The 23,066-nt window shown below is 39.6% G+C and overlaps 1 protein-coding gene across 1 annotated transcript in view; it reads right to left on the bottom strand.

Annotated features, from left to right (window-relative positions):
* The window catches only part of myo15b (myosin XVB), a 41,904-nt gene that overhangs the window by 9,048 nt on the left and 9,790 nt on the right, over positions 1–23,066 (bottom strand). The window contains exons 16-42 of the mRNA XM_044338446.1: positions 21,743–21,857; positions 21,476–21,651; positions 17,333–17,426; positions 13,963–14,025; positions 13,764–13,821; positions 13,482–13,606; positions 12,105–12,200; positions 11,782–12,017; positions 10,040–10,209; positions 9,831–9,903; positions 9,537–9,719; positions 9,322–9,431; positions 7,466–7,533; positions 7,107–7,191; positions 6,174–6,206; positions 5,971–6,030; positions 5,754–5,857; positions 4,795–5,091; positions 3,994–4,072; positions 3,438–3,563; positions 2,974–3,142; positions 1,879–1,969; positions 1,457–1,733; positions 1,187–1,293; positions 839–898; positions 606–681; positions 273–391 (exon numbers count right to left, since the gene is read on the bottom strand). Coding sequence (XP_044194381.1) covers positions 273–391; positions 606–681; positions 839–898; positions 1,187–1,293; positions 1,457–1,733; positions 1,879–1,969; positions 2,974–3,142; positions 3,438–3,563; positions 3,994–4,072; positions 4,795–5,091; positions 5,754–5,857; positions 5,971–6,030; positions 6,174–6,206; positions 7,107–7,191; positions 7,466–7,533; positions 9,322–9,431; positions 9,537–9,719; positions 9,831–9,903; positions 10,040–10,209; positions 11,782–12,017; positions 12,105–12,200; positions 13,482–13,606; positions 13,764–13,821; positions 13,963–14,025; positions 17,333–17,426; positions 21,476–21,651; positions 21,743–21,857 — 3,250 coding nt within the window. The remainder of the gene's footprint in view (positions 1–272; positions 392–605; positions 682–838; positions 899–1,186; positions 1,294–1,456; positions 1,734–1,878; positions 1,970–2,973; positions 3,143–3,437; positions 3,564–3,993; positions 4,073–4,794; positions 5,092–5,753; positions 5,858–5,970; positions 6,031–6,173; positions 6,207–7,106; positions 7,192–7,465; positions 7,534–9,321; positions 9,432–9,536; positions 9,720–9,830; positions 9,904–10,039; positions 10,210–11,781; positions 12,018–12,104; positions 12,201–13,481; positions 13,607–13,763; positions 13,822–13,962; positions 14,026–17,332; positions 17,427–21,475; positions 21,652–21,742; positions 21,858–23,066) is intronic.

Here is a 23,066-nt window from a genome sequence, read left to right as displayed (position 1 = left end):
GACCATCAATGTTTCAAATCTTTCACATTTACCTGACTTGTTAATAATCACAAGTGGTGAGTTTCTAGCCTTCACTAACTTCAACTAATGAAAGTATTGTGAGAAATGAGTTATTAACACTGGCTTGGATACTCATGTAAATACTGTATATGCTGTTACACTAAAAGAATGTTGACTTTCTTATGTAGGCACTCATGGAATCAGTTACATTTGAATATTGGCAAAAACAATCCCCAAAATTAACAAAACATTCTTCTTTTTGTCGTGCTGACCTTTACAGGGAACAGGCGAGTAAAGTAGTTTTCCCAGTTGTCCCGAGCAGCGATGACGATCCTCTTCTTCATGTTGTCATCCTGGATGGTGCTTATAGTCGTTCCCACATTGAAATTTGCTGCAGAGGGAAAACGGTGACAGAAGGACAAAATAATGAAAAGTAATACAGAAACAAATTTAGAAAGAATAGTTTATATATATCAGTGTAGGATATGAAGAATTCCTTCCTAACTCTTGCTTGTAATGAAAAGATTTTTATCAACATAATAACAACTGTCAGGGTTTATTTTGTAAGCTTCTTCATATACATCCACACCTGTCGACACTCTTACCTAGCAGATCCTTCATCTTCCTCCTCTCCTCTCTGCTGATCCTCAAACAGCTGTCAGAGTAAGTGTCCCTCATGATCTAAAAAACATGTTATTACCATGAAAATATCAAGAGTTTGATGTCTACTGTCTCTGAAAGGCGAGAGAGATAACTAGTAATGAATTACAAGACAGATAAATACACTGGGATTCCTCAGTAGCCTATAAAACATGATGACACCTCTAAATATACTCACCTGTTCACATAACAGATTGAGGATATAGGGCCGGTTGAACGTCTCTCGGGGGTAAAACACCTGGAGATAAAAACAAATGACAGAGAAGTGGATTTATAACAGGGAGGTTTCCAGTTCACCATCTCATCCAAACATACAGTTTTTACTCAATTTCAGTCCCTCTTGCATGTGGATTGCAGTATAAATTACCAATTAAGCCATTCAATATGCACCTCTTTCTCCCCAGTAAGATCAAAAGTCATTATATGTTCTCTGTCTAATCTTTGTAAGTTTCAGTGAGTCTTCAGGTCACAATTATGGTCACGTCTAGGGGTAGAGTTCAGTTATGTGTGTGTGTGTTTATCTTACCTCTTTGCGCAGGAACAGTTTTCCCGGTGTGGTGGAGTGAGAGAAGTAGACACCAGCAGAGAAGCGGTGGAGCTGGGAGTGAATGCCCTCCTCGCCTGGCATCATATCTGCAGTTAATAAACAGTAAAGACTGAAATGAACACGCTGGATCCTGTTAGGTTGAATGCTACAGGGAATACAGGGACTCTCAATACATCTCACTTTATATAATTAAATAACATATGTCAATTTAAGTTTTGGGGACTGCTCTGTGAGGCAATGGACACCCACTGAGAGATGGAGCAGCCATGTCCGGCGGGTCGGGGATGTTCTGAAGGATGGGTTCTGGGTACAGAGGAGGAGGCGGGGAGTCAGGGGGAGAAGACGGAGGTGGCTGGGAGCGCTGGGAGCCGAACATGTTCGCCAGGGAACGCTGCTTCTGCTTCATGTTACTGGAGATGGCGCGTGGACCTCTGGGGGAGGGAGGAGAAGATGGCGGTGAGGGGGGCCTGGGAGGAGGCTGCTCCAAGGTAGGCTGGAGTGGTGGTGGAGGAGGCACCCACTGTTTCTGCAAGCAGGAAGCAGAAAATGTGAGGATGTATCATAATATATTCCAGGTAGAGATACTCAGTCTGAGACACATTAATAAACCTAACAATAGCACATTTGTTTCCTACAGACATTTAGATACAGACTTTTCAGACCATTCTGACCTTCTCTTGTGGCACTGGAGCTTTGTTTCTGAGTTTGGCCAGAGCTTCCGCTTTGGGATCACCCTTCTTTATAAAGTGCCTTGGAGGATGTCTACAAAGAGAACAAAATCAGTGAATCAGAAACATTAGTTATTGTTTACTACTACTCCTCAGTTAGCTGGAAACCCCCAGGAACCTCTTAAAGGTTGCAGAGAAAATACATCAACAATTAATAAAATTATAACAAAGAATGGGAAGTTTAAAAGTTAAAAAATGTTTCTAAAAAGTTACTTGGAAGTTTAATTTGGAAGTTTAAAACTAAGATTTAAATCTTTTTTGCCACTTGGAGGCAGCACAGCAAGCTGGAAACACAACATTGACATATTATCACCTTATAAGTTGTTTTGGCTAATAGGTACACAACTTTAGCAAAGTTAGCATTTTGAATTCATGTTTGTGTCCACCTGATGAATGTGAGTACTGTTATGATCTCCACCAACTTTCTTCTTTAGCTTCTTTAGCTTCTAAATCCTCCACTGTGTTCACCAGTTAGTCTCTAACTTTGTCTGTCTGCTGTTCGGTGGGCATGTACATATAGTTTTCAGTGGGTTCGCTGAAAACAGCTGCTGTAAATGAGGTGGATGATTAGGGAGTTACAGGCCAAAACAAACAAAATTAGCTTACAAAAGCTGAAAGGCTTTGTAGAGCTGAGGTGAACTGCAACTTGGGTGATAATTCTCTGCAGGTTCATCACCACAAGCAACTGTCTTCAAATTACATGTCATTTGATCCATTGTTAATATAAAAATATTGATTAGTAAGCAAAGTTCTTGAACACTGATGCATTTGGAATATTTCATTAAATGATGAAAAGGGTTAAAACTTGTTTATATTCCCCAAATTAAGTTATTGGACAAAGTATTATTTTAGTATTGGTACCAATACCAACCAGCCCTAATCTAACCACAGCCCTACATCCTAACCTATGTTTTATTTTAAGAATAGTGAATGTGATTTCACCTCATCCTGGCTGCACTTATAAACAAGATGTAGAAGATCCATCTACACATAATATCAGCTGAAACGGATTGCAAAGAGTAGATCATTGACACTGACCTGACAGGCTCAAAGGTTTGGGGTTCTGGTTGGGGTCGGCTGTTGTACTGTTTGATGATTTCCCGGATGTTGGAGGTGGGTTCGGGCTGAGGCTTGGAGAGAGGTGCTGGGGCGGGTGTTGTTTTTGGGGGGTCAGCTTCTTTAGCAGGGGGGGAGGGAAGACGGTTCACTGAGGGAGATGAAACACAGAAACATTACTCCAAGCTCTTCAATTCATTTTCTATATAATTAGTTTGTATCTTCTCACAAAACAAAAACAACAGATATTTAATCTCATAAAAGGATGACAGGGAGATTAAAGAAAAAGCTATGTGCTCTTTTTCCTTATGGGCTCAGCTACCCATGATTTGGTCAACAAAATAACTATTTGAGGGTAAAGGGGTTAAATATTCCTAATATTTCTAGATTCCACAAATTATTCTGTGGATTTTATGTAACCCCTTTTACTTGTCTCATCTTCTCACCCTCAGGCTTAGGTGCTGTAGGTGGAGGCGATGGTTGACGTAAAGGCGGGGAGTGTTGCTGTCTGGGTGGGTTGGAGGAGGCTGGACGTGGTTTGGGGGTTTTGGATTCACTTTGGGCATGAGTGCCTAGAGGACAATGGAGGAGAGACATGGTGACGAACAAGGAAACAATGACAGAAGTGGAAAATTATTGTAAATATGATGATTTAAAGTTCTACTTCTAGCATTTTAACATCAATGAGCCAATGAGACATTCATGTAATAACTAATTGAAAACACTTGTAGCCTCTATCAATCTCTTCTGCACTATGCATGTTACATTAAATTGGATATAGTGGGAAATCTCCTAGAAGACACAAATTGCTATCATACTTTTAAGCAATGGGATGATGGAATAAATCACTTCCACCAAGTTCCAATGCTCTTCAAAGGAAAGGAGGAAGCAGTGGGGTTTGTGCAGATGTAAGAGACAGTTTAAGGGTTTGAAGATTGTTTGGTCAAAAAGAAAAAAAGATGCTACATATATCACTAACGATCAGTGGTCGGCTTCACTTACCCATTTTATTGAAGAATGCCCTCTTTTCTCTGAAAGAGTGCAGGTCATCTGGATCTGGTGAGTCCACTTGTCTCTCTGGCTGTCAAGGTAATAAACAAACAACATGTCACCACAAATTACTTTTAAATTCTTATTAGCAAATCTGATGAAAGACCCAAACCAGCAATTCATTGATCCCACTACAGCTCACATTGTGCATTACAAAACTTTATTTACATTTAAAACAAAGTTTCAAGACTCAATAGACTACAGAATAATTGTGAGTCCCTCAATAATACATGCCGTCTATAATGTCCAGCTGAAAGTAGTCTCCAACAAATGGACTATTTCCTCCTGTTTGAGTAACATTTGCTGAAACCTACAGTGACCAGCTGTTTCAGGAAATTATGAGGCTTATTTATGAAAATGAAACTGCATATTTGGGACCCCTTTTTTAAGACAGAGTAGGCAACTCAGAAAGAACTGAGTGACGGACTGAAGCCTTGTTGGTTTTGGTCTTTCCATGACATTTGTTGACACTATCAAATATGTTCAGTCTTATTCTTTAGGCACCTGAACACACAGACTGGACAAAATATAAATAATCACCATCAGAAAAATGGGCCACAGCAAGCGTAAAAAAGTAAATAGGATATAATAAGGAGAAATAAAAAAATAAAATAAAATAATAATAAAAAAAACAAGAGGGGGTGTTTTTAAGCTGAATTTGTAGAAATGTATGAAAAAAGGAATTTAAAAAATCTGGTGTCATAATATAAAGTGTTAAAAAGCAGCAATAGAGAACACTACATGCAGAAATACCTCAGGCACAGGTTGCCTGTAGCTGGAGGTGGGTTTTGGTGCAGGTGCTTTGTGCTGGACAGGTGCAGGTGGGGGTGGGGGTGGGGGTGAAGGAGATCGACGGGATGGGGAGGGTGAGCGTGAGCGTTCCCTGGAGCGCCGCTCAGACCGGCGTCTCCGCTGCCTCTCCTCTTCCTGCTTTCTCTCCTGCTCCCTCTGCCTCTGTTCCTCCTTCCTCTGCTTCTCCTCCTGTTTCCTCTGCTGCTCCTGCGTCTGCTGCTGGGACAGAGTCATCGCCTGCATTGTCATCTGCTGGGCCTGAGGAGAGGGAAGAATACAGAATGAAAAAAAATCAACCACAATAATAACTTTAATAATAATAACTTAATTTGTATAGCATTTATCAAAAAATAGTCACAAAGTGCTTCACAAGGCAATGGAATATCAAAGGCTATAATAAATAAATGGGATAAAAACACTAAAATGGACATGGGAAAAAAAACCCCACTAAAATACAGGCATGTAAAATATTAAGTAAAATCAACACAATAAACAACAGAAGCTAACAGCAGGCAGTTGATTGTGAACATAATTAAAAGTCAGAGTCAAACTGTACTCCCAGTTTTCTACTGACGAGTTTAACATATACTGACAGACTGCCAAGGTGATTGTGGATCGACTGGACAGAGACAGATGAGCCAAATAGCCTGATTGGCTCTCATTTAAGTGCAGGGAATTGTTGGACATCCAACACTAAATCTCATTTAGGCAGTGTATAAGTGTACTTAGACTGCTGGTGTCAGCAGGTGTTATTGGCACATAAAGCTGGGTGTCATCTGCATAAAAATAATAATTAATGTCATATTTACAAAGAATAAGCATGTATACTGAAAACAATAATGGACCTAAAACTGAGCCTTGTGGCACACCAGTGGACCATAATGTTACAAAGATAATATCCTAAGTGTGCTGGCCCTTACCATGAGAACGGCCTGCTGGTTTATGAGGGCCTGCTGGGTTGCTGCCATCTGCATGGGGTCAGCGACAGCGGGAGCAGGCATGGGAGCCTGAGGCATCATCATGGCTATGTTGGGATTATGACATACAAGAGTTAAAGATTTAAATAGCAAAGAGGGAACTCTGAATTTACTGGATGAACAAACTGATACATTAAAATGTATGATATTGAGGAAAGACCTGGCATGGCTGGCATCATAGGAGCTGCACCATAGCTGGGCATTGAAGTTACTGGCATTCCTGGACATAAACCACGCAGTGACATAAAGATTAGAAAACTGAAAGAGACAGTTTTTTGCACTTTACTTCATATTAAAAGGACTTAAGACAGCAGGACATAAGAAGTTTGATTCTTGAAGACACAAATGAATCTCCTCACTTACCCATAGGATAGCTTGGCATTGTCATAGGCATACCTGAAAAACAGAATCATCAGTTCTAATTACTGTTCAATAACTGAAGCATGTGATTTAAGATGTGACTGAAAAAGTTAAGTCACCTATTACAACATAAAATTTGTATGTGTAACTATGATACTTATTAACTTGATGTACAGTATATGCTCCATTTTGCTTATACGTGAGTCCTCTGTGGTATAGTGTAATTCTACTACCAGCAAACTTAGATTTTTATTATAATTCGATTTTCCTAATCATTTGTAGGACCTATTGTATGTCTGTCCATTTCTGGAAGAGGGATCCCTCCTATGATGCTCTTCTTAGTTTTTAAGATAAATCCAAACTGTGGGTTTAAGGAGAGATGGTGGTTTAAGCTGTTCAGATTGTAAAGCCCTTGTCACTGTAAAGCTTGTTATTTTGTGCTATATTAATTGACTTGATCTGCCGTATTACACGTGTATTATTTTCCCATAAAGAATAATTTATTATTTTATGCTGATGTGAAACACAGCACACAATAAAATTATTAAGCACAGAGCAAAGTTTAGTTTTCTTTAAGTATTCTTTGTGTATATAATTTATGTGCTTGGAAACAATCTTGTTCTCTGCTCAAATTTCCCAATTGTATCCTCACAAATGAGACATAAATCTAATTCCATAGAGTCAAATAAACTTTTTTCTGAGCTCTTGCTTACAAAACATTAACACCTTTAAGGACAAAATGAGACGTAGATGTAAAATGTATTTTAAATTTTGAAATATAACCAAAGTGATGTTTTTTCTAAATAAAGACTTTTTTAGTTTGGTTGAAGAACAGCTGTTTAAGAGTGTGTTATAATACAACTATACAGTGGACTAAGTGATCCTCATGGTGTGGAATGTTTCATGGAGATGCAACAGGAGATCCAGTTTTCCTACCAGCTCCATACATGCCAGGCTGCATGGGTCCAATCCCTCCTCCACCTCTCATCCTGCGGTTTAGCATGGCCACTCTTTCCATGTCCTACACACACACACACACATCAGTGATACATTACATAGTGAGTGACAGACAGGAGTGCAGCCACTGAACAGACAACAGGAAATACAAGCCAGTGACTTCACACACTCAGTAATAAGATACAACCAGAGATACACAATCCAGCAGAGACCAGTGAGCACACTGTGCACCCTACAGTATAAAACTTTAACGCTATTCGGGAACAGGCAAACATAACCTTTACATTAATCACAGGTCACAGTTTGAATGATAAAATAAATCTGATGACATCACTCACCGGGGGTCCTTGGTCCAGTACAGGATCAAACAAGTCATCAACATAGGCATCCATCTGTCGACCACGACCTATGAACAGGTGAAGAAAGATGATAGCAACACAATGGATGTAGTCTGGATTTAGCCTGACAACATGTTCATGTTAGCCATTTACTGGCTCTCATCTCTGTATCAGATATGTGTATTCAATAACAAGCTTTAATAAACCCACTGTAAGCTACCTGTGCACTACCTGAGTGCCTGGCAAGTGAACATTGCAGCTATGAGCAGGATATTTTCCTCATGAGTTAGTGAAAATTAGACTTAAACTTGTCAGGTGCCCAAAGACACAACCTCAAATGAATGCTAATGTTGCTCCTTAGCTGCTGGCAACTGTTTATTAGCATGTTTTCCATATCAATTTTATAAGGTGAGGTTATGTCAATGTTGTGTTTACAGCTTGTTGTGCAGCCCCTAAGTGGCCAAAAAATGAATTAAGGCAGTTTTTTCAACAATAATCAAATAATTATGTTGTCTTAAATGTTATTTCTTAACACATACACCTGTGTTAATCTCATTTATGCTTTTTCTGACAATGTTTTTTATGGATGTGGCTGGTTGGCTGGCTATGTAGGAGGATGATATACTCATTCTTAATTCTGTCTACATATCGCTGATTGGTTGAATGGTTTGACTTGCTCAACAAATCGGAGATGTGGTTAGTCAATTAGAGGTTTGGAACAAGGCTACTTCTACAATACTGGGCATTAAGATCAGAAATTAGCTCAGGACCCTTGTCATTTCAGTTGATATTTATGTAGTGGTGCATATTGGCAAACACATTACCAAAGACCAGTAAGGGTTTGGGGCCTCTGGTAGCAGTTTTCCGCTTTGCCCAGTTAATAATCCAGCCTTGAGTTGGGACCATGCAGAGTCACTTGATTACACTTGTGCCTGAGTTCAGAATACCAGCAACAGTCTCTGAAGGTCAGCCAGTGTGAGCACAGTCACTTGGAACACAATCGAGTGAAAGTGAAACCAGAGTAACTGATAGACCCAGAGGACAGCTTGATGTGCTGCAGTTGAAGAATGAATGAGGTGGAACGAGTCCTGTTATGATAACTCTTTCAGTTTGGTAGGTTAGTGTGTGTGTCAGCACTGATGTAACACGTCTGACTTCTTTTTAGCCACTAATGTGACACACCCGAGACACGAGCAAACAACAGTGGTTTTGAAATGTGCTACAACGTGATGATCCTGCAAGGTTCGAACTGTTTGATTTGTTGTTTTAAACGGTATAACAATGTAAGAATTTTACCATCCACTTTATACCCATTAAATAAAACCTGCATCAGTGCCTACATCAAGAGAAGAGCAGGCTGACCAAAGCCAGAAGAGGCCCACCAACTGGATGGCTACTACCACCACCAGCCTCGCAGGAGGACATTTTGTTGCATGGGTGATACAGAGTTTGGTCCTGCGGCTACAAGTGAGTCCAACCTGCAGAACAGGGAAACAATACACTCCCAAGGGATGAACAGGACCATTCACACATCAAACTTTCAGCACACAGGGTTAGTCCCAGGTTGCGTGCATGTTAGGTGGAAGGGGGTAGCAGCCTCTGGGTTTCAGTATGCTTCAAAATAACTAGTTTGTATGAGGTGTCTGAACACAACTAAAGGCAAAAGAACTTAATGGACATATTCAAAGGTGGAGTGAAAAGCTGTCAAAGAGACAGTTTGTCAGATGCAGCACCCCTAATTCTGATGTCAGAAAGGTGTGGTGGAAGGGGGGTTTCTGAAGGTGTTTGACAATCTGATAAGTATTTTGTTTAAAGCATACTGATATTGCCTCAACATTTCACTGCATATTACCTACCTTCCTGTGGATAATTCATTCCCAAGGGGTTTCCCTCAAAAGGAGGCAGCCCTGGAGCTTGCATGGAAGGTGCTGGTGGGATGAAGCCATCCAGATCTGTAGCCAGCATTCTGGAGGAACAGAGGGAGACACACACAGATTCTCACTGTTTTAGCAAATCCTTTAAAACAACCTTGGATTGGCCCAGAAAACAAATGACTTGTTCACTGTGTTACCTGTCTCCCGGGCTGCTGAATAGGTAGTCAGAGATTGTAGAGGAGGGGGTGCCTGGTGGTGGCAGCACTTCAGCTTCAGCTCCGGCCAGCAGATCCATGACAAAGTCTGAGCCAGCCAGGTCGGACCAACCGTCATCAGTCAGAAGAGACACTGACCAGCCCTGCACACCCTCCAACACACCTCTATGACACACCAAGAACACATGGAGCAGAAAATCAGGGAGGATGTATTTGCAGAAACATTCATAAGTGAAGGGAGGTAAATGCACTGTATGTTCCAAACTAGATGAGCACCTGTAATGCAGAAGCCATGAGGCCAGCTGCTCTCCTGTGGTCCATGACTCCACTTCAGTTGTCAGTTTCTCATCTGAGAAAAAATCGGAGGAACATCAGAGGATATTATGAACCTTTTAGAACTTTTTACAGTTTAGAGTTAGAGTTTCTATTAGTAAATTTGGTCCAGGTTTATTTTCCTGAAGAGTTTGACTTTCTGCCAGTCTCACCATTGAAAGTGTGTACGTCCAACAGCATGGTGCCCTTCCTCTGGTTGGTGGTCCACTCTAGCTGGGTGGGGGGATAGATGCGGGCAGTGGGGGCTGGCAGCTGCAGAGATGTGAGCAGTTTGTGTTGGCACAGTGAACGGTACTCCCCTGGACCATAGTCAGAAACATACCTGGACAGGAAATACTGAAGACTGAGTCATGTACAGACAAGTAAAGTGTTTTTCAGACAGGGAAACATAACATACAGTAATGGTTAATCACATTGTAGGCTTGTGGCGGTATACATGTCCACAACTTCACTACCGTCTTTTAACAATTTCCACACAAATCCAGTGTAAAAGCGAGGCAAACCATGGGAAGAATTCAATTTAAAGCTGCATTAATCTGTTTTTTAGCCACTTCAACTCCACAATAAGCGAAACATCACATGATTGACAAATTATTGACTTGTAAAATTAATGGCTCACATATTAACAAGCATTTGCCTTTTAACAAATCAGACACATTTATTGGTTTCATATTTCTGGTCTGACAAAGTCAAATATTCATTCTCCATCAAGCACTGTTTTGGTCTCCACTGTCTGAGGAAAATATCTGGCTCTTTAGGTGCTAAATCCTCCACTCCATTCAGGAGTTAGTTAGCTAACTTTGTCTGTCTGCTGTTTGGTTCTGGGCAAGTAGTATACAGTGGGTTTATCAGAGCTTTTTGCTGGAAGCAAAACCATGAAAGAAATTAGCTGAAAGATGCTAAAATCGCAGGGTCGGTTATCTGTAGGTTTGTCATTCCATGTTCTTTAAAAAGCTATTGATGACAATAGCCAACAATGGCCTCTGGCAACAAGTGACAATCCTGTAATTATAGATGCTAAAATGTAGTGTAACAGCAACCCACTCAGTAATGTGAGTCACACATCAATATGTAATATATTATATTACAATATGCAATATGTATATGTAAAGTTTTCTATTAACTAACACTAGCCACCATATGTTACTGGTCATACTAGAGCAAGTAAGGCTGTAGCAGCAAAACCCTTGAGTGAGATGAACTGAGCAAGGGTGTGTTTTAATTATTATGAATTCAATTTTTCATTTTTAAGAAGATTGTTATTTTTTCTTCTAAATTTACAAAGTAGAGCTTTAATGTCTTCCAACTCATAGAGATTTGTCTTTTGTGCATGAATGTGTTTAAATTAAGTTGGTAGCATCGCTAGTATGGAACAGTTTTTTGTACTTTACATCTCTGTGGAAATGTACATGAAAGTAAATAAAATTGCATCATGACTTTCATTAATAGCCATCACTGTAAACAAAAATGTATTAAAGCCACTATGTGCTGAATTAAATGATTTATGACTTTGGTGCCCTGAGTGGTAATATCAAAAAAGACACTGTAGCAGAAAGCAATGCATTCTGGATATGACAGGTGAATGGGCTGAAAGCAACACAAAGACTGCATCAACTTTCACCAGATTGTCTAATTGCCTAAAACCAAACACACCATCAAACTAATTTAAAAGATGATATTAAAAATTCTACACACAGTGGATTTGAATTCTTAGAAATAAAGATATGAAAAATATATAAATTAGAACATAAAAATCTAACATAACTTACATATTTATACTGTTACAGTTACAGACAGTGTGACTTCATATCATTAACCCCATCATACCCCATCTTATCATACCCTCCACTAAGCCTTGTTTGTAATAGAAGGCTAACCAAAGCGTAGCACCTACTTGAGCAGGGTTTTGTCCAATGTTGGTGAAGGGGTGAAGGCACTGAGGCAGCAGGCCAGCAGCAGCCAGCCCCTCAGGCTGCTCTGCTCCTCAGTCAGGCCCCACGTGTGGTAAGTCAACTGGGCCAGGATCTCGTCCCTCAGGGCCGGTCGGCTCTGGCCCTTTTCCACTATATAGTTGCCCAACATCTGCTCCTGCCAGCTGCTGATGCCTGACTCACCTGTAAACCGCAAGATCTGAGGAGGAAAGTATTGGAAATCATAAATGAGAAGAATGAGAAGAAATCTAATCTAATACAATCTAATCTAATCACTCTCATATACCAGTTTGTAAATGTCCAGGGCAAGTGTGGCATCTTCTGGATCCAGAGGGGTGAGGGGTCTCTGGAGGGGGTATCCCTGAGGCTGGCTCCATGTATCCTGAGGAGGACACAACATCCATCATCAATCAACAATTTCTTCAACCAAGTATTACTTTCTTTATTATACTGATTTATTGACTGATTTATTTTTCGAAATTCATCCTGTTGGAAGAATTTTCCCTTTTATTGAATAAATCTCAACCTGTTCCCATTGGACCCTGATTTCGGAAAGGTAACTACTTCATCGTGGACACAGACTTTCCATTAACAGAAACACTAAAAGAAAGTCTTCCATATGTCCCCAGCAGAAAATTGTCTCCAGTGCTTCATGCTAACACAGCATGTTGAACAACAATTAACCACATTTACAGCATGCAGCATATTTTGGTGATATAAGGTGGATTCCAACTATATGGACAGTAGATTCGTAATTAAAAATGACACATAATTAAATATTGGTAGCAACCATATGCCTATTTATAGAACAAATACTTTTAGCTGTGTACAGACTGCCGTCATACTCCACCTTTAGGTCCTACAGAAACAGAAAAGTAGTTCCTAATATTTTGAGAGGTAATTCATCTAGTAGCCATAAAATCTCTAACCTGCTTATCCTGTTCCAGGCTATGAGGAACCAGGTGCCATGGACTGTCTCATCTAGTCGTGGGAAACAGGATGTGGAAGCATCTGTTTATGCTTTATGGAGCTTTATACTATTTATGGAGGGGAGTATAACTCAATGTAACTAACCAATTACTCCTCATCCCTTAAGTCATAACCTTCTCAATGACTGACATTTATTGTAGCTCACCACATTGTGCAAAAAAGTGACATGGTGACCATGCTCTGACACATATAATGGATATAGCGCTCCCGGCTTGCTGCTACATTCAAACGCAGAAATTTCTTGCTGCAAGGTGACAGAGCTAACTAGCAATCTACTGTGCTACTTGATTTCTCTGTCTTTTGGTTTGATTCTAAAAAGTTTCTACGCCAACAACATTCACCTTGGCCAAATATCACCACAGATTACTAAGTATTTAACTCAACAGGTTGTCATTTCCTCACAAGCCTACATTTATTAAACACAGAATATGTTAATGTCACAGCATGAGACCTCAGAGTGACTGACGTTCCAGGGACACTTGCATGGCTTTGACATCTGAATGAAGTGCAAAACTGCTTTATTCAACACAAACATCTGAATATAACACAGAATTATTCATTTCTTAAAAACATTTTGAGTGTGTGGGAAACCATCCGCTTAAGTGTGATTAAAATAGATTAAATTAAGGATTTACATCCTGGTCTGTATAATGTGTGTGTGTGTGTTGCTCACCTTTAATACGGAGTTGGCATAGCGAGAAAATGGGTATCTGTCTATATCCAGAGGCAGGGTGAACCTGTGTTCTGCCTTCACCTGTGGAGGTGTGACCTCTGTAACTCCTGACCCATGCTGCCGCCCTGTAGGGCAGAAACAAAATTACAATCACAAACTGATAAAACACAGGGTGGTGGCATATTAGCATGGGTTTTATAAACTGCCATCATTGTTTTTGTATGTGTGCAGATCATAGTGTTATCAAATCATCTCTCTGGTTCAGTTTCTTATGACGCTCACCTGTTGCACTGCGAAGTCTGGCTGACAACTCAGCAGGGATCTCTAACATCCCCACATCCTGACAGGAAAACAACATATTACAGGAGAAAGAGAGAAAGTTTGGTACTTCAACATGACGCTGGTTTCTATTTTTTTTGATGAAGGATTTGCAGGATTTGTATGATACAGGATTATATCAGTCATTCTGTTGTTGCCTTACCATTCCTGGAGTGACAGATTTTGTCTTTGTGATTGCCTTTACTTTGTTCCTCTCCTGAAATTCCTGAAATTGAAGACATACAAACATACAAGACCAGTTAGTCAATCATACTGCTTGTTACTCTGTGATCAGTGATTTTATTTCATAATCTCAAAGTCATATTCGTCCTTAACCTGAAGCTTGTTGCTCAACCGCTGGGTAACTCCTCAGGTAAGTTATCCTCTTATTATCCAGGTACACTCAACACTCGCTCTGCCTGTGTGTGTGTTCAATGAGACCTATTCTTAGACACATGTCCTGTTATATACTCCTGCAACACCCACAGTCTTGTTGCTCCGCCTCGCACAACAGGCCACACAGTTCCAAGAGTCCAATAAGTACGATTTTGCTTTTTATCAGGAGGTTTACAGCTTTCAGAGAGGAGTTGCCTCCACACAGCAGGGCAACGTCACTCAGAAATTATTAATGTAATCCAAACCACCCCATTCATCTCTATCCTTCCCAGTATCTAATTCTAATTCATCATTGCTTGGCCAGCTGGTTATTCTGCTGGACACATGTCTAATCTGTAAACAAAAGTGAGGTACACAGCTCAGATTAAACATTGGTGTGCATTCATATTCATACAGCAAATGTTCTTTCATCACGGCTTCACTTCAATACTCACGCAAGTTATCAAATAACTCAGAGACTGGTTCTCTACAAACACACAGGCTGCCCAACCCTGCTCTGCATCTACATCAGAGGATTTACAATAACTGACCTTCCCAAACCAAACAATTGTGTCACAAATCATTGCAGATTCAAACACACCCTCTGGTTTGGTACTAGTTAGGGAAAATAGCAACAATGCTCTGACACAGTGCAAACACCTGCTAATTTGGGTTTGGCCATGCTCATACGGTACAGGTTCAGACATTAATGGACATTCATGGCGTTGATGATCCCCTGACTAGTGCCACCAGCAGCATCAAAGTTTTCACTTATCTAGTGAAATATGTTGACATCTAATACATCGATATCAAATTTGGTTCAGACATTCATCGTTCCCAGAGAATGTTTCCTAATGTATCCCTTGACTTTTTATCTTGGCCACCCGCAGGTTAAGTTTTGTTTTGAGTGAACCAGGGCTAACACAAACAGACAAACCCATTCACATCTACAGACCATTTAGAGGTTCTAGTTCAATCTAACATGACTGTCTTTAGATAAAGACAAAGACAAGACTGTAGCATCCAGAGGAAACCCACTCCAGACTGAAACAGCTATAACTACAGAATAGCCTGCCCTGTGTACCTAGGCTTTTGTAATTGCAGATTTTGATAAGGGCTGTGTAAATAAACTTTATTACTGTTATTATTATTACACAAGAAGTTAGGGGACTCATGAGAGACAGATGTAAAAAATGTCAGTGCCAACTGAACACTGTCTCCATTTTCACAGTAATCACCATAAAAATGACATAATGCTTTCTGAGAACCTTCCTAAGAAATTACATAAATTACATAATTCCTATAAAGGGACTTAATTTTTTTATGTAAATAAAGTGTTACCTAAAAATGAAAGGTTTACTATATATGTTATTTGTCAAACTGCATCATTTATTTTGTATCAGAGGTGGTAACTGACTGGCTGATGTCACTTTCAGCCCCAAATCCATCTGTCAAACTTTAATCCAAATCTTACTCTCTGTAAACACTTCTGAGAGTCCAAATAGGCCTGACAGAGCAGCTGACATATGCAGCCTGTGAGCAGGAGCCCGACAAATCCACTGTTCATAGTCCAAGCCTCATAAAAGAATAACAGCAAATAAACTGACCGTCATTTCGCTTGAGATGTTTTACTAACAAAAAGAAGAAAACTGTGTTTAGTTTACAGCCGAGACAAGAAAAGAAAAAGAAATGAAACACAGGACGCACAGGACTCTTTTGATACCTGATACAGATAGTTTCCTTTACTACACTCCCTATTTTACATTATTTCCACAGTGCCAACTATTTCTCAAGTCAAATAAATGACTGAAAACATATGTTGCACCTGATCTGATGCAGTAGGTAAGAGGAAAAGAAAAGCAGCCTACCTGTTAGAGCTGAGGAGCTGGAAGTCTGACAGACAGGTTTCAAAGGCTGCTTCAAATTTCACTGACAGGGGTTGAAGTCCAAGAGTGTGACTGAGGTGTAAGCAGGGTGTGTGTGTGTGTGCGCACCCAAGTGACATGATTAATGCAAGCTCAGAAAGCTCGTTAAAGGAAAGGGATGAAATTATATAATGTGGCAGTAATCAAATGTCAACAGAGTTGTTGCCAATGATGAAAAATGTTTGAGAAAGAACACATCCAACAGACTGTATGAGAGCACAGCAGGTACCATCAATCATACATTTACCTCTGTAGCTTTCATTTTTCATGTTTCATGTTTTTTGGTCACTTGGGGGAATCAGAGCAAGCTAAAAACACGACATTGACATGTTAGCGCCTCAAAAATATGTTATGTGAAGTTGTTATGGCTATGAAGTTAGCAAAAAAATTGCCTATTTACATATCCAGCAGTTACAGAGCAACATTATCATTCATTTAGTGTCATGTTTTTGTTCACCTGGTGAATGTAACTCCAACACTGACTCTCTTAGCTCTATTTTGATCTCCGGCAAAAATATGTCTCTTTAGCTGCTAAATGTTCATGTTGCTAGTAGCTTTGCCTGTCTGCTGTTTGGTGCAGGTAGTGTAAAATTACTTCACCTTTTGCAGTGGTTGATGAATTTGCAGGCTGTAAAACCAAAACAATGAGCTAAAAGGGGCTAAAATACCCTTTAGACCTCAAACTGCAAAGAGTGGTATCTTTCACATTCCATATAGTCATTTGATCAATTTTTATATAAAAACTATTCATCATTGCAGCTTTAAATGTCATTTTTGAATTTTCTAAAATTCTATTTACCTCATTTTTATGTAAAGGCAGACATCTCAGAGACAGGTGTCTCAAAACCTGGACAAATACATCATAAATTAAATTTAAATTGTAAAACTACATACAAAGCCAGATGCCACCAGAGGTAAATGAGAAAATGTTTTTTTTATAATTAGGATAAAACAACCCTTTAACTAATGCCCGTATAATAAGGTAAAAACTGCCAACAGTCTGAAACTGTATACAGACCACTGACAAAACTACACTTTGACCCCAAACATGGATGTACAGGTGTTATCTAGAGGGCGTGACCACATTTCTCCTATTACAACTCATATGCTGTTAAGCTGCTGCTATTGCTTAAGCAGCACATAGAGCAATGATTTATTGCACAATAAAGTCAGCAAATATGTTGTTGCCAAGAAACCCAGCCAAGGACTCTGCAGTCTCTCTTTCATATCTACCTTCCTCCAGTGGCGTCTCTTGATGGTGTTCCTGGTTATCATCATCACCGCCCAGAACTGAGTGAAGGACTGCTTCAGACGCTTGTAGTACTTCCTAGAAGGCAAGAGGGGGCAGTCATACACAAACATACAGTCATCCACATTTGTACATCAGTCACTATTCTCATTTCTATGAAGAGTCAAATGATTCTGCCAACTAACAAAACAGGTAGCTCCCGGTCTGAAAAGTGAAGCCAATGTGGAAGTGCATTCTTTCTGATGACTAGCAGTGAGCGACTTCACTGGTTGCAAAAAGAAATCTGATTGTATGGAAATCTATGAGAAAATGACCCTACTTCTCACTTTATTTATTACCCCAGTTAATATTTTCCTAATGAGTTTATGGTATCAATCACTAGTTTAAAGTGTTCTTCAATACAGCATGATGTCCGTTTTGTAAAATATGGTCCCATTTAAAGTAAAATAGATGATAAAGCAGAGTATGCTTTAGGGTGTGATTATCTTGTGTTTGACAAGTCGCTACCACGGCTACAACGTTGATTACATAACGTAACCACGGCGTAACTCCAGATTTACAGAGTAAATGCGTAGCTGCAGCTATTTCACAGTGTGTTTTCAGTTTATGAAATAAACATTTGTAATTGTAACATTTTGGTCATCTGAAAAAGTCTTGTTCAGTGTTTGGTTGTACTAAAAGACCCTCTAAGGAATCGGCTGTTCAGTTTTTCTGAGAAGTACATTTTGTTTGAATGATTTTAGGCCTATTTTTCGCTAGTGAAAATTAGCATTAGCATTACTAGAGTTAACCATAGACTGTAAATGCACCGTGCTAACCAAGCTAGCAGCTAGTGCTAGGGTCAACTCCACCCTCTTGTCCGAATCCAAGATGGAGACGGACGGTCAAATCCATGGATGTATAAATAGAAGGGTTAGGGTTCTCTTAAGGGTTCCCTTTATACATCCATGGTCAAATCGCTAAACTCAAGGCTTCAAAACCAAACAGCAGTTCACAAACCATAGTCCATATTTTTTACGGTCTATGCAACTAACACACAGTACCTTTCACCGCGTACCTGCTACAGCTAAAGTGTATGTGTACGTATATACGTTTACTTTGGCAAGCTGTAAATGCCACATCAACATACACCCCAGTTGAAAAAGATATCTAGGTATCATATAGATACGCGTTGTAAGTGGAGTGCATGTTTACATTTGGTTTGCTGCAGCAAACGCCTACATGCCTACACACCAACATGCCTAACATGGAACTTCTATCAAGAAAGCTCATTGTGTTTTAACCACTATTCCACCAGGGGGCATTTGACTTTTTGTGAAAGGTGCGCGCTCCCATGTAGCATGCAGCCACTGTACACTATACTGGAAACACAGTTGTCCACCGCTCTGGAAATACTAGTGGGCAACAGTGAGTTCCATTACATATTATATATATAGTGGGGTACACTCTCGTCCTCTGCTTGAGACGCCCAGCAAAATTAAAATAAGGTGTTTATAAATATTGTTGGTCCTTCTAACTTCACAGTGGGAAGGGTTTTGTGTTGCTTTGTCATTTAAAATATTCAGGCAAACTGAGTCATAATTACTATCACAAAATCAACAGTTCCTCTGGACAATGCGTCTGCTAATATTCCTAAAATGAAAGAAGTTGATGAAAAACAATGTTTTATTTTCCAATGATCTATATCAACTATAGGCAAAATGCAATGTTTCCGACCCCATTAGCTTGCAAATACTCTTGTGGTTTTGTTGTGGTCCTGTATAGCTCAGTGGTAGAGAACACAGTGCTCTATAATTGCTCTAATAACACCAGAATTAGGAGTTTGATTCCCCCTGTGACCATCCATCTTGAAAAATGATTCCAGTCATTCTGTTGTCAAGCATTCGATGTCCTAGTACTAGAAGTCCGCTATTGAAGAGCTAGAATATATTCCCAACAGTATCTGGACTTTTATGTGTGTGGTCTTATTCAGTAGCCTACCGATATCATTTATTTTACATGAAAGGTTGTGATGAGTCAACCTAAACTACATCTTTGGTTGTATGTGGATGAGACGTTAGACTGAGGTCCTGACTCACTTGTTGTTAAAGAACTCAGGATGTCTATCATAAAGAGTAGGGGGTTCCCTGACGTTCTTTGGCAATAAACCCACTCAGGTATCTGACATTATGGCCACTTAATCATCCCTCTTCTTAATTGGCTGAAATCAATCCTTGTCTTCTGAACCTTTGTGTGTGTGAGTTGGTGCCTGGCACCAGTGTATGGCAGCAAGTGTCCCACGTCCAGGGTTGCTTGCGTGTTTGTCTGATTCCTCATTCCAATTTAGGTTTGGTTTCAAGTTCAGGCTGCAATTGATCTTTCCTAATGCTATAATGTTTTCCTCTTTGGCCAGGGAATAATGGCAATAACGTTAATACATTTTAATGGGCATAATGGACATTTAAAAATGTATTGTAATACTTGATAGATTCTGTACAGCATCTTAACATGACTTATAATTAATGATAAACACTGAGAAAAGTAGCATTTTAGACTATGTAGCTAATGAGCGCATTGTTTTACTATAACTTATGAATTATTAATAATGAAACACAACAGGTTATTTACTTATTGTGACAAAATAAACAAAGAATAACCTAGAATAAAGCCATAAATAGGCTTATATAACACAGATGTAAATAAACATAGCCATGCACATAAGGAATTATAAACTAAAAAAAAAATCAAAACATAGTTGCTGTGAATGCCATAAACTATATCAACCCTTTAATAAAATAGGGGTCCATCGTTATACATGACGGTAATTGGATCCAATTTTTAAATTCCTATATCATCTATCAGTATTGTGTTCACATGTCATAGTCAATCTAGTGTATGTTTCATATGTTCAATTTGTTCTGCATAGATAATGCGCTGCTAAGTGAAAGTAATTCTGCCACTGGTGGCACAGTGTGCAGTTATTGGATCTAAGTTACATAAGTGAACAACCACACCATAAATTAAAATGATATTTGCCTGATTAGCCTCGCTCATGAATAGCTGGCACATTGTGTGCAGGCTCATGTTTCTTTGTGTGATAACAGAGACCCAGCAGGTGTAGTATACGGATTGCCAAGTGTAATCACACGCACATAGCAGATTACTAGCAGATGACTACCCATGTTGTAAATGTAATGTTGATCTACACACCCAATATTTCCACAGTCTTCCTCACAGTTGTTGAAGAATGTTATGCTGTGTACTCCACCCTGCTTCGTTATCAATAGCTGTTGTAGTGCAAATGATAAACGCACTCACTAGATGACCAATAAAAGCACTCACTAGATGACCAACAGGTGAGCAATGCTTGCAAGGACATTATCCCATGTTATTTGGATGTTTAAATTGTTACATGTTGTTTCACAGATGTGTAATTGCTTTCCAGTGTTGAAACTTAATTATTCCAGTTAACAAATAATTGGGATGTTTCATCACAAATACTTTCTGTTCTCACTTCCTGTTCTCATTCACAATTGATAGCGTCAGAGGGAAGATCATGTACCTCCATGCCAGCAACAACAACTGGGTTTCAACTGTTCTCCACTGCCACCTATTGGGCTATTAGCAGTCTAAGCATTACAGCAATATACTGCAGTAGCATATCCAATTAACTGTGATATTTAAACGCAGTTGACTGTGTCTGAAAACCAACTATGTGTTTATTCTTTAGATGATGAGAAGAAACTCAGAGGCAGCGTCATGTTTTAGCCTCTATAGATACTGTGTGACTGCGCGTGCATCTTTTAGACTGAACAGCATTGTTTCCTTTTTCTTCCTTCCTTCTCTCTCTCCTTCCTTTAATTCTTTTCTTCTAATTTATTTCTTTAATGATATTCTTTCTTTAATTAATTTTTCTGTTTGTTTCTTTCTTTTATCCAATATCTTCTTCAACTGAAAATGAAAACACTTGAATTTAAGTACCATTTATACAAAAATCACATCAGAGAGCCTTCATGCTCTGAGGTGATCATTTGGAAAGCTATCTGTAAGTTTTGAATCATGACTACATTTTGTCTCCTGGATGGAGAGATTTTGCCTCAGCTTTTATCGACTCTTCTCTCTCGTCTCCCTCCACTCTGTATCCATACCTGGCCTGGTGTCCTCGGATGTGGCTCTGGATGATGATGGCTTTCTGTTTGAAGAACCTGAAGTTCCTCCTGCAGAGGAAGCCCCTGATGTTCCTCTGGATGGTGACAGCAGCCCAAGTTTGAGTGCTGCTCCATTTCTCCTCCAGCTGCCGGTACAGAAGCTCCTTGAGGAACACCTAAAACAAACAAACACACACACATGATGACATATCGATTAAAAGCTTTATTTACTTCACTAATTAGTGGCATGAATGAACAGTTTGGCACCTTGGTGAGTCCCAGCTGGTACTGTCCCTCCTCTGCATCAACCATCTTCAACAGAGCCACTGTATGCTCTCTGTCTGTCCCCTTGCTGGGGCGCTGGGTCAGCAACACGCCATACCTATCAAACAGAAACACAGGCTGCTGAATAATGTAACTGATTTATGGTGCATGCATAAATCAGGGATCATATAAAACTTTAAGTCAGGTCAGCAATGCACACATGCATAATTCTGACAGTACATGAAGGCAGCATGGGGTTGGTGTGATTAAAGATAGGATTGGATAGCCTGGAGGATGGAGGAAGTAACAAGACTGTGGTCCACAGAATACAGAGTGTATGAAATCACACCCTTAGTATTGGGGTTATTAGTCGTCGTAATTACCCCCTGCAGCCTATACCTCCAAAATACAGAAATCCATCTCAGGATACATATTGTGGACTGGTGGAAAGGGATGTGTCTACCATACTATGTAAAAATAAGAAATATAAAATGTGAAACAACCTGTCTAAGGAACAACGTGATGAGCTAAAGGCATTAAAAAATAAACCTTGGTGGTGCAGAGTGTTGATAAACTGGTGGATGTCTCAATAAACTGTATCTATGGGAGCTTCAGTGTGCAGACCTTCATCTGTCTTTGTTCCCCTGGAGCCTGAAGCCTGCATATATTCAAATCTGGGTTGTAGTGTACAAATAGACAAGCCAATATTACTGCGGTGGCACCAGTCATTTCTAAATCTGTGTGTAAAACTGTAATGTATTTGAAGGATTTCACTTTCAACGTGCTTTTGCCAAGATATCTGTTGAGGAGATCTTGTAGAACCAGCTATCAGGAGAAAATATAGTCATCAAATGTCTTTAAAATAAAGGTTACAATCTACAAAACTCTAATTCAGTGTAATTTGGTCCAGTATTAACAGACAGCTAGACGTCTTTCTGGGCAGAGCTGTTATCAGTGGCTCCAACAACAAACTAACATTTTGAAAAAAACAGTGAGAGAGGGTGAAAGCCAAATCTGGAAGCCACAAACCTGTGCTCCATAGAATTAATTTTATTTTCATAATCAAGTCCTTAATTTGAGTATTATTCTAACAAAGGTCCAACATACCGCTCAGGAATTGCTAAAAACGGCTCTGCCTCTACCCTCCTGATCTCTGTTAGCTTGGTGCTAGCATTAAGTTTCTTGGCTGAAATTCCACTTTAACAGTATCATGTGTTTCAGATTTTACTTTAATGATGCCTTTCTTTTGATTACAATGACAGAAATGATGGCATTTGATGATTAAAATTAGCAGCTAGCGAGTCATTCCTGCTGTGTTTAATATGCG

Source organism: Thunnus albacares, chromosome 20 (assembly GCF_914725855.1).
Source record: "Thunnus albacares chromosome 20, fThuAlb1.1, whole genome shotgun sequence".
In the NCBI taxonomy this organism is placed as follows: Eukaryota; Metazoa; Chordata; class Actinopteri; order Scombriformes; family Scombridae; genus Thunnus; species Thunnus albacares.
The sequence above is the reverse complement of the archived record's forward strand: the minus strand, read 5'-3'. Positions and strand labels throughout refer to the sequence as shown.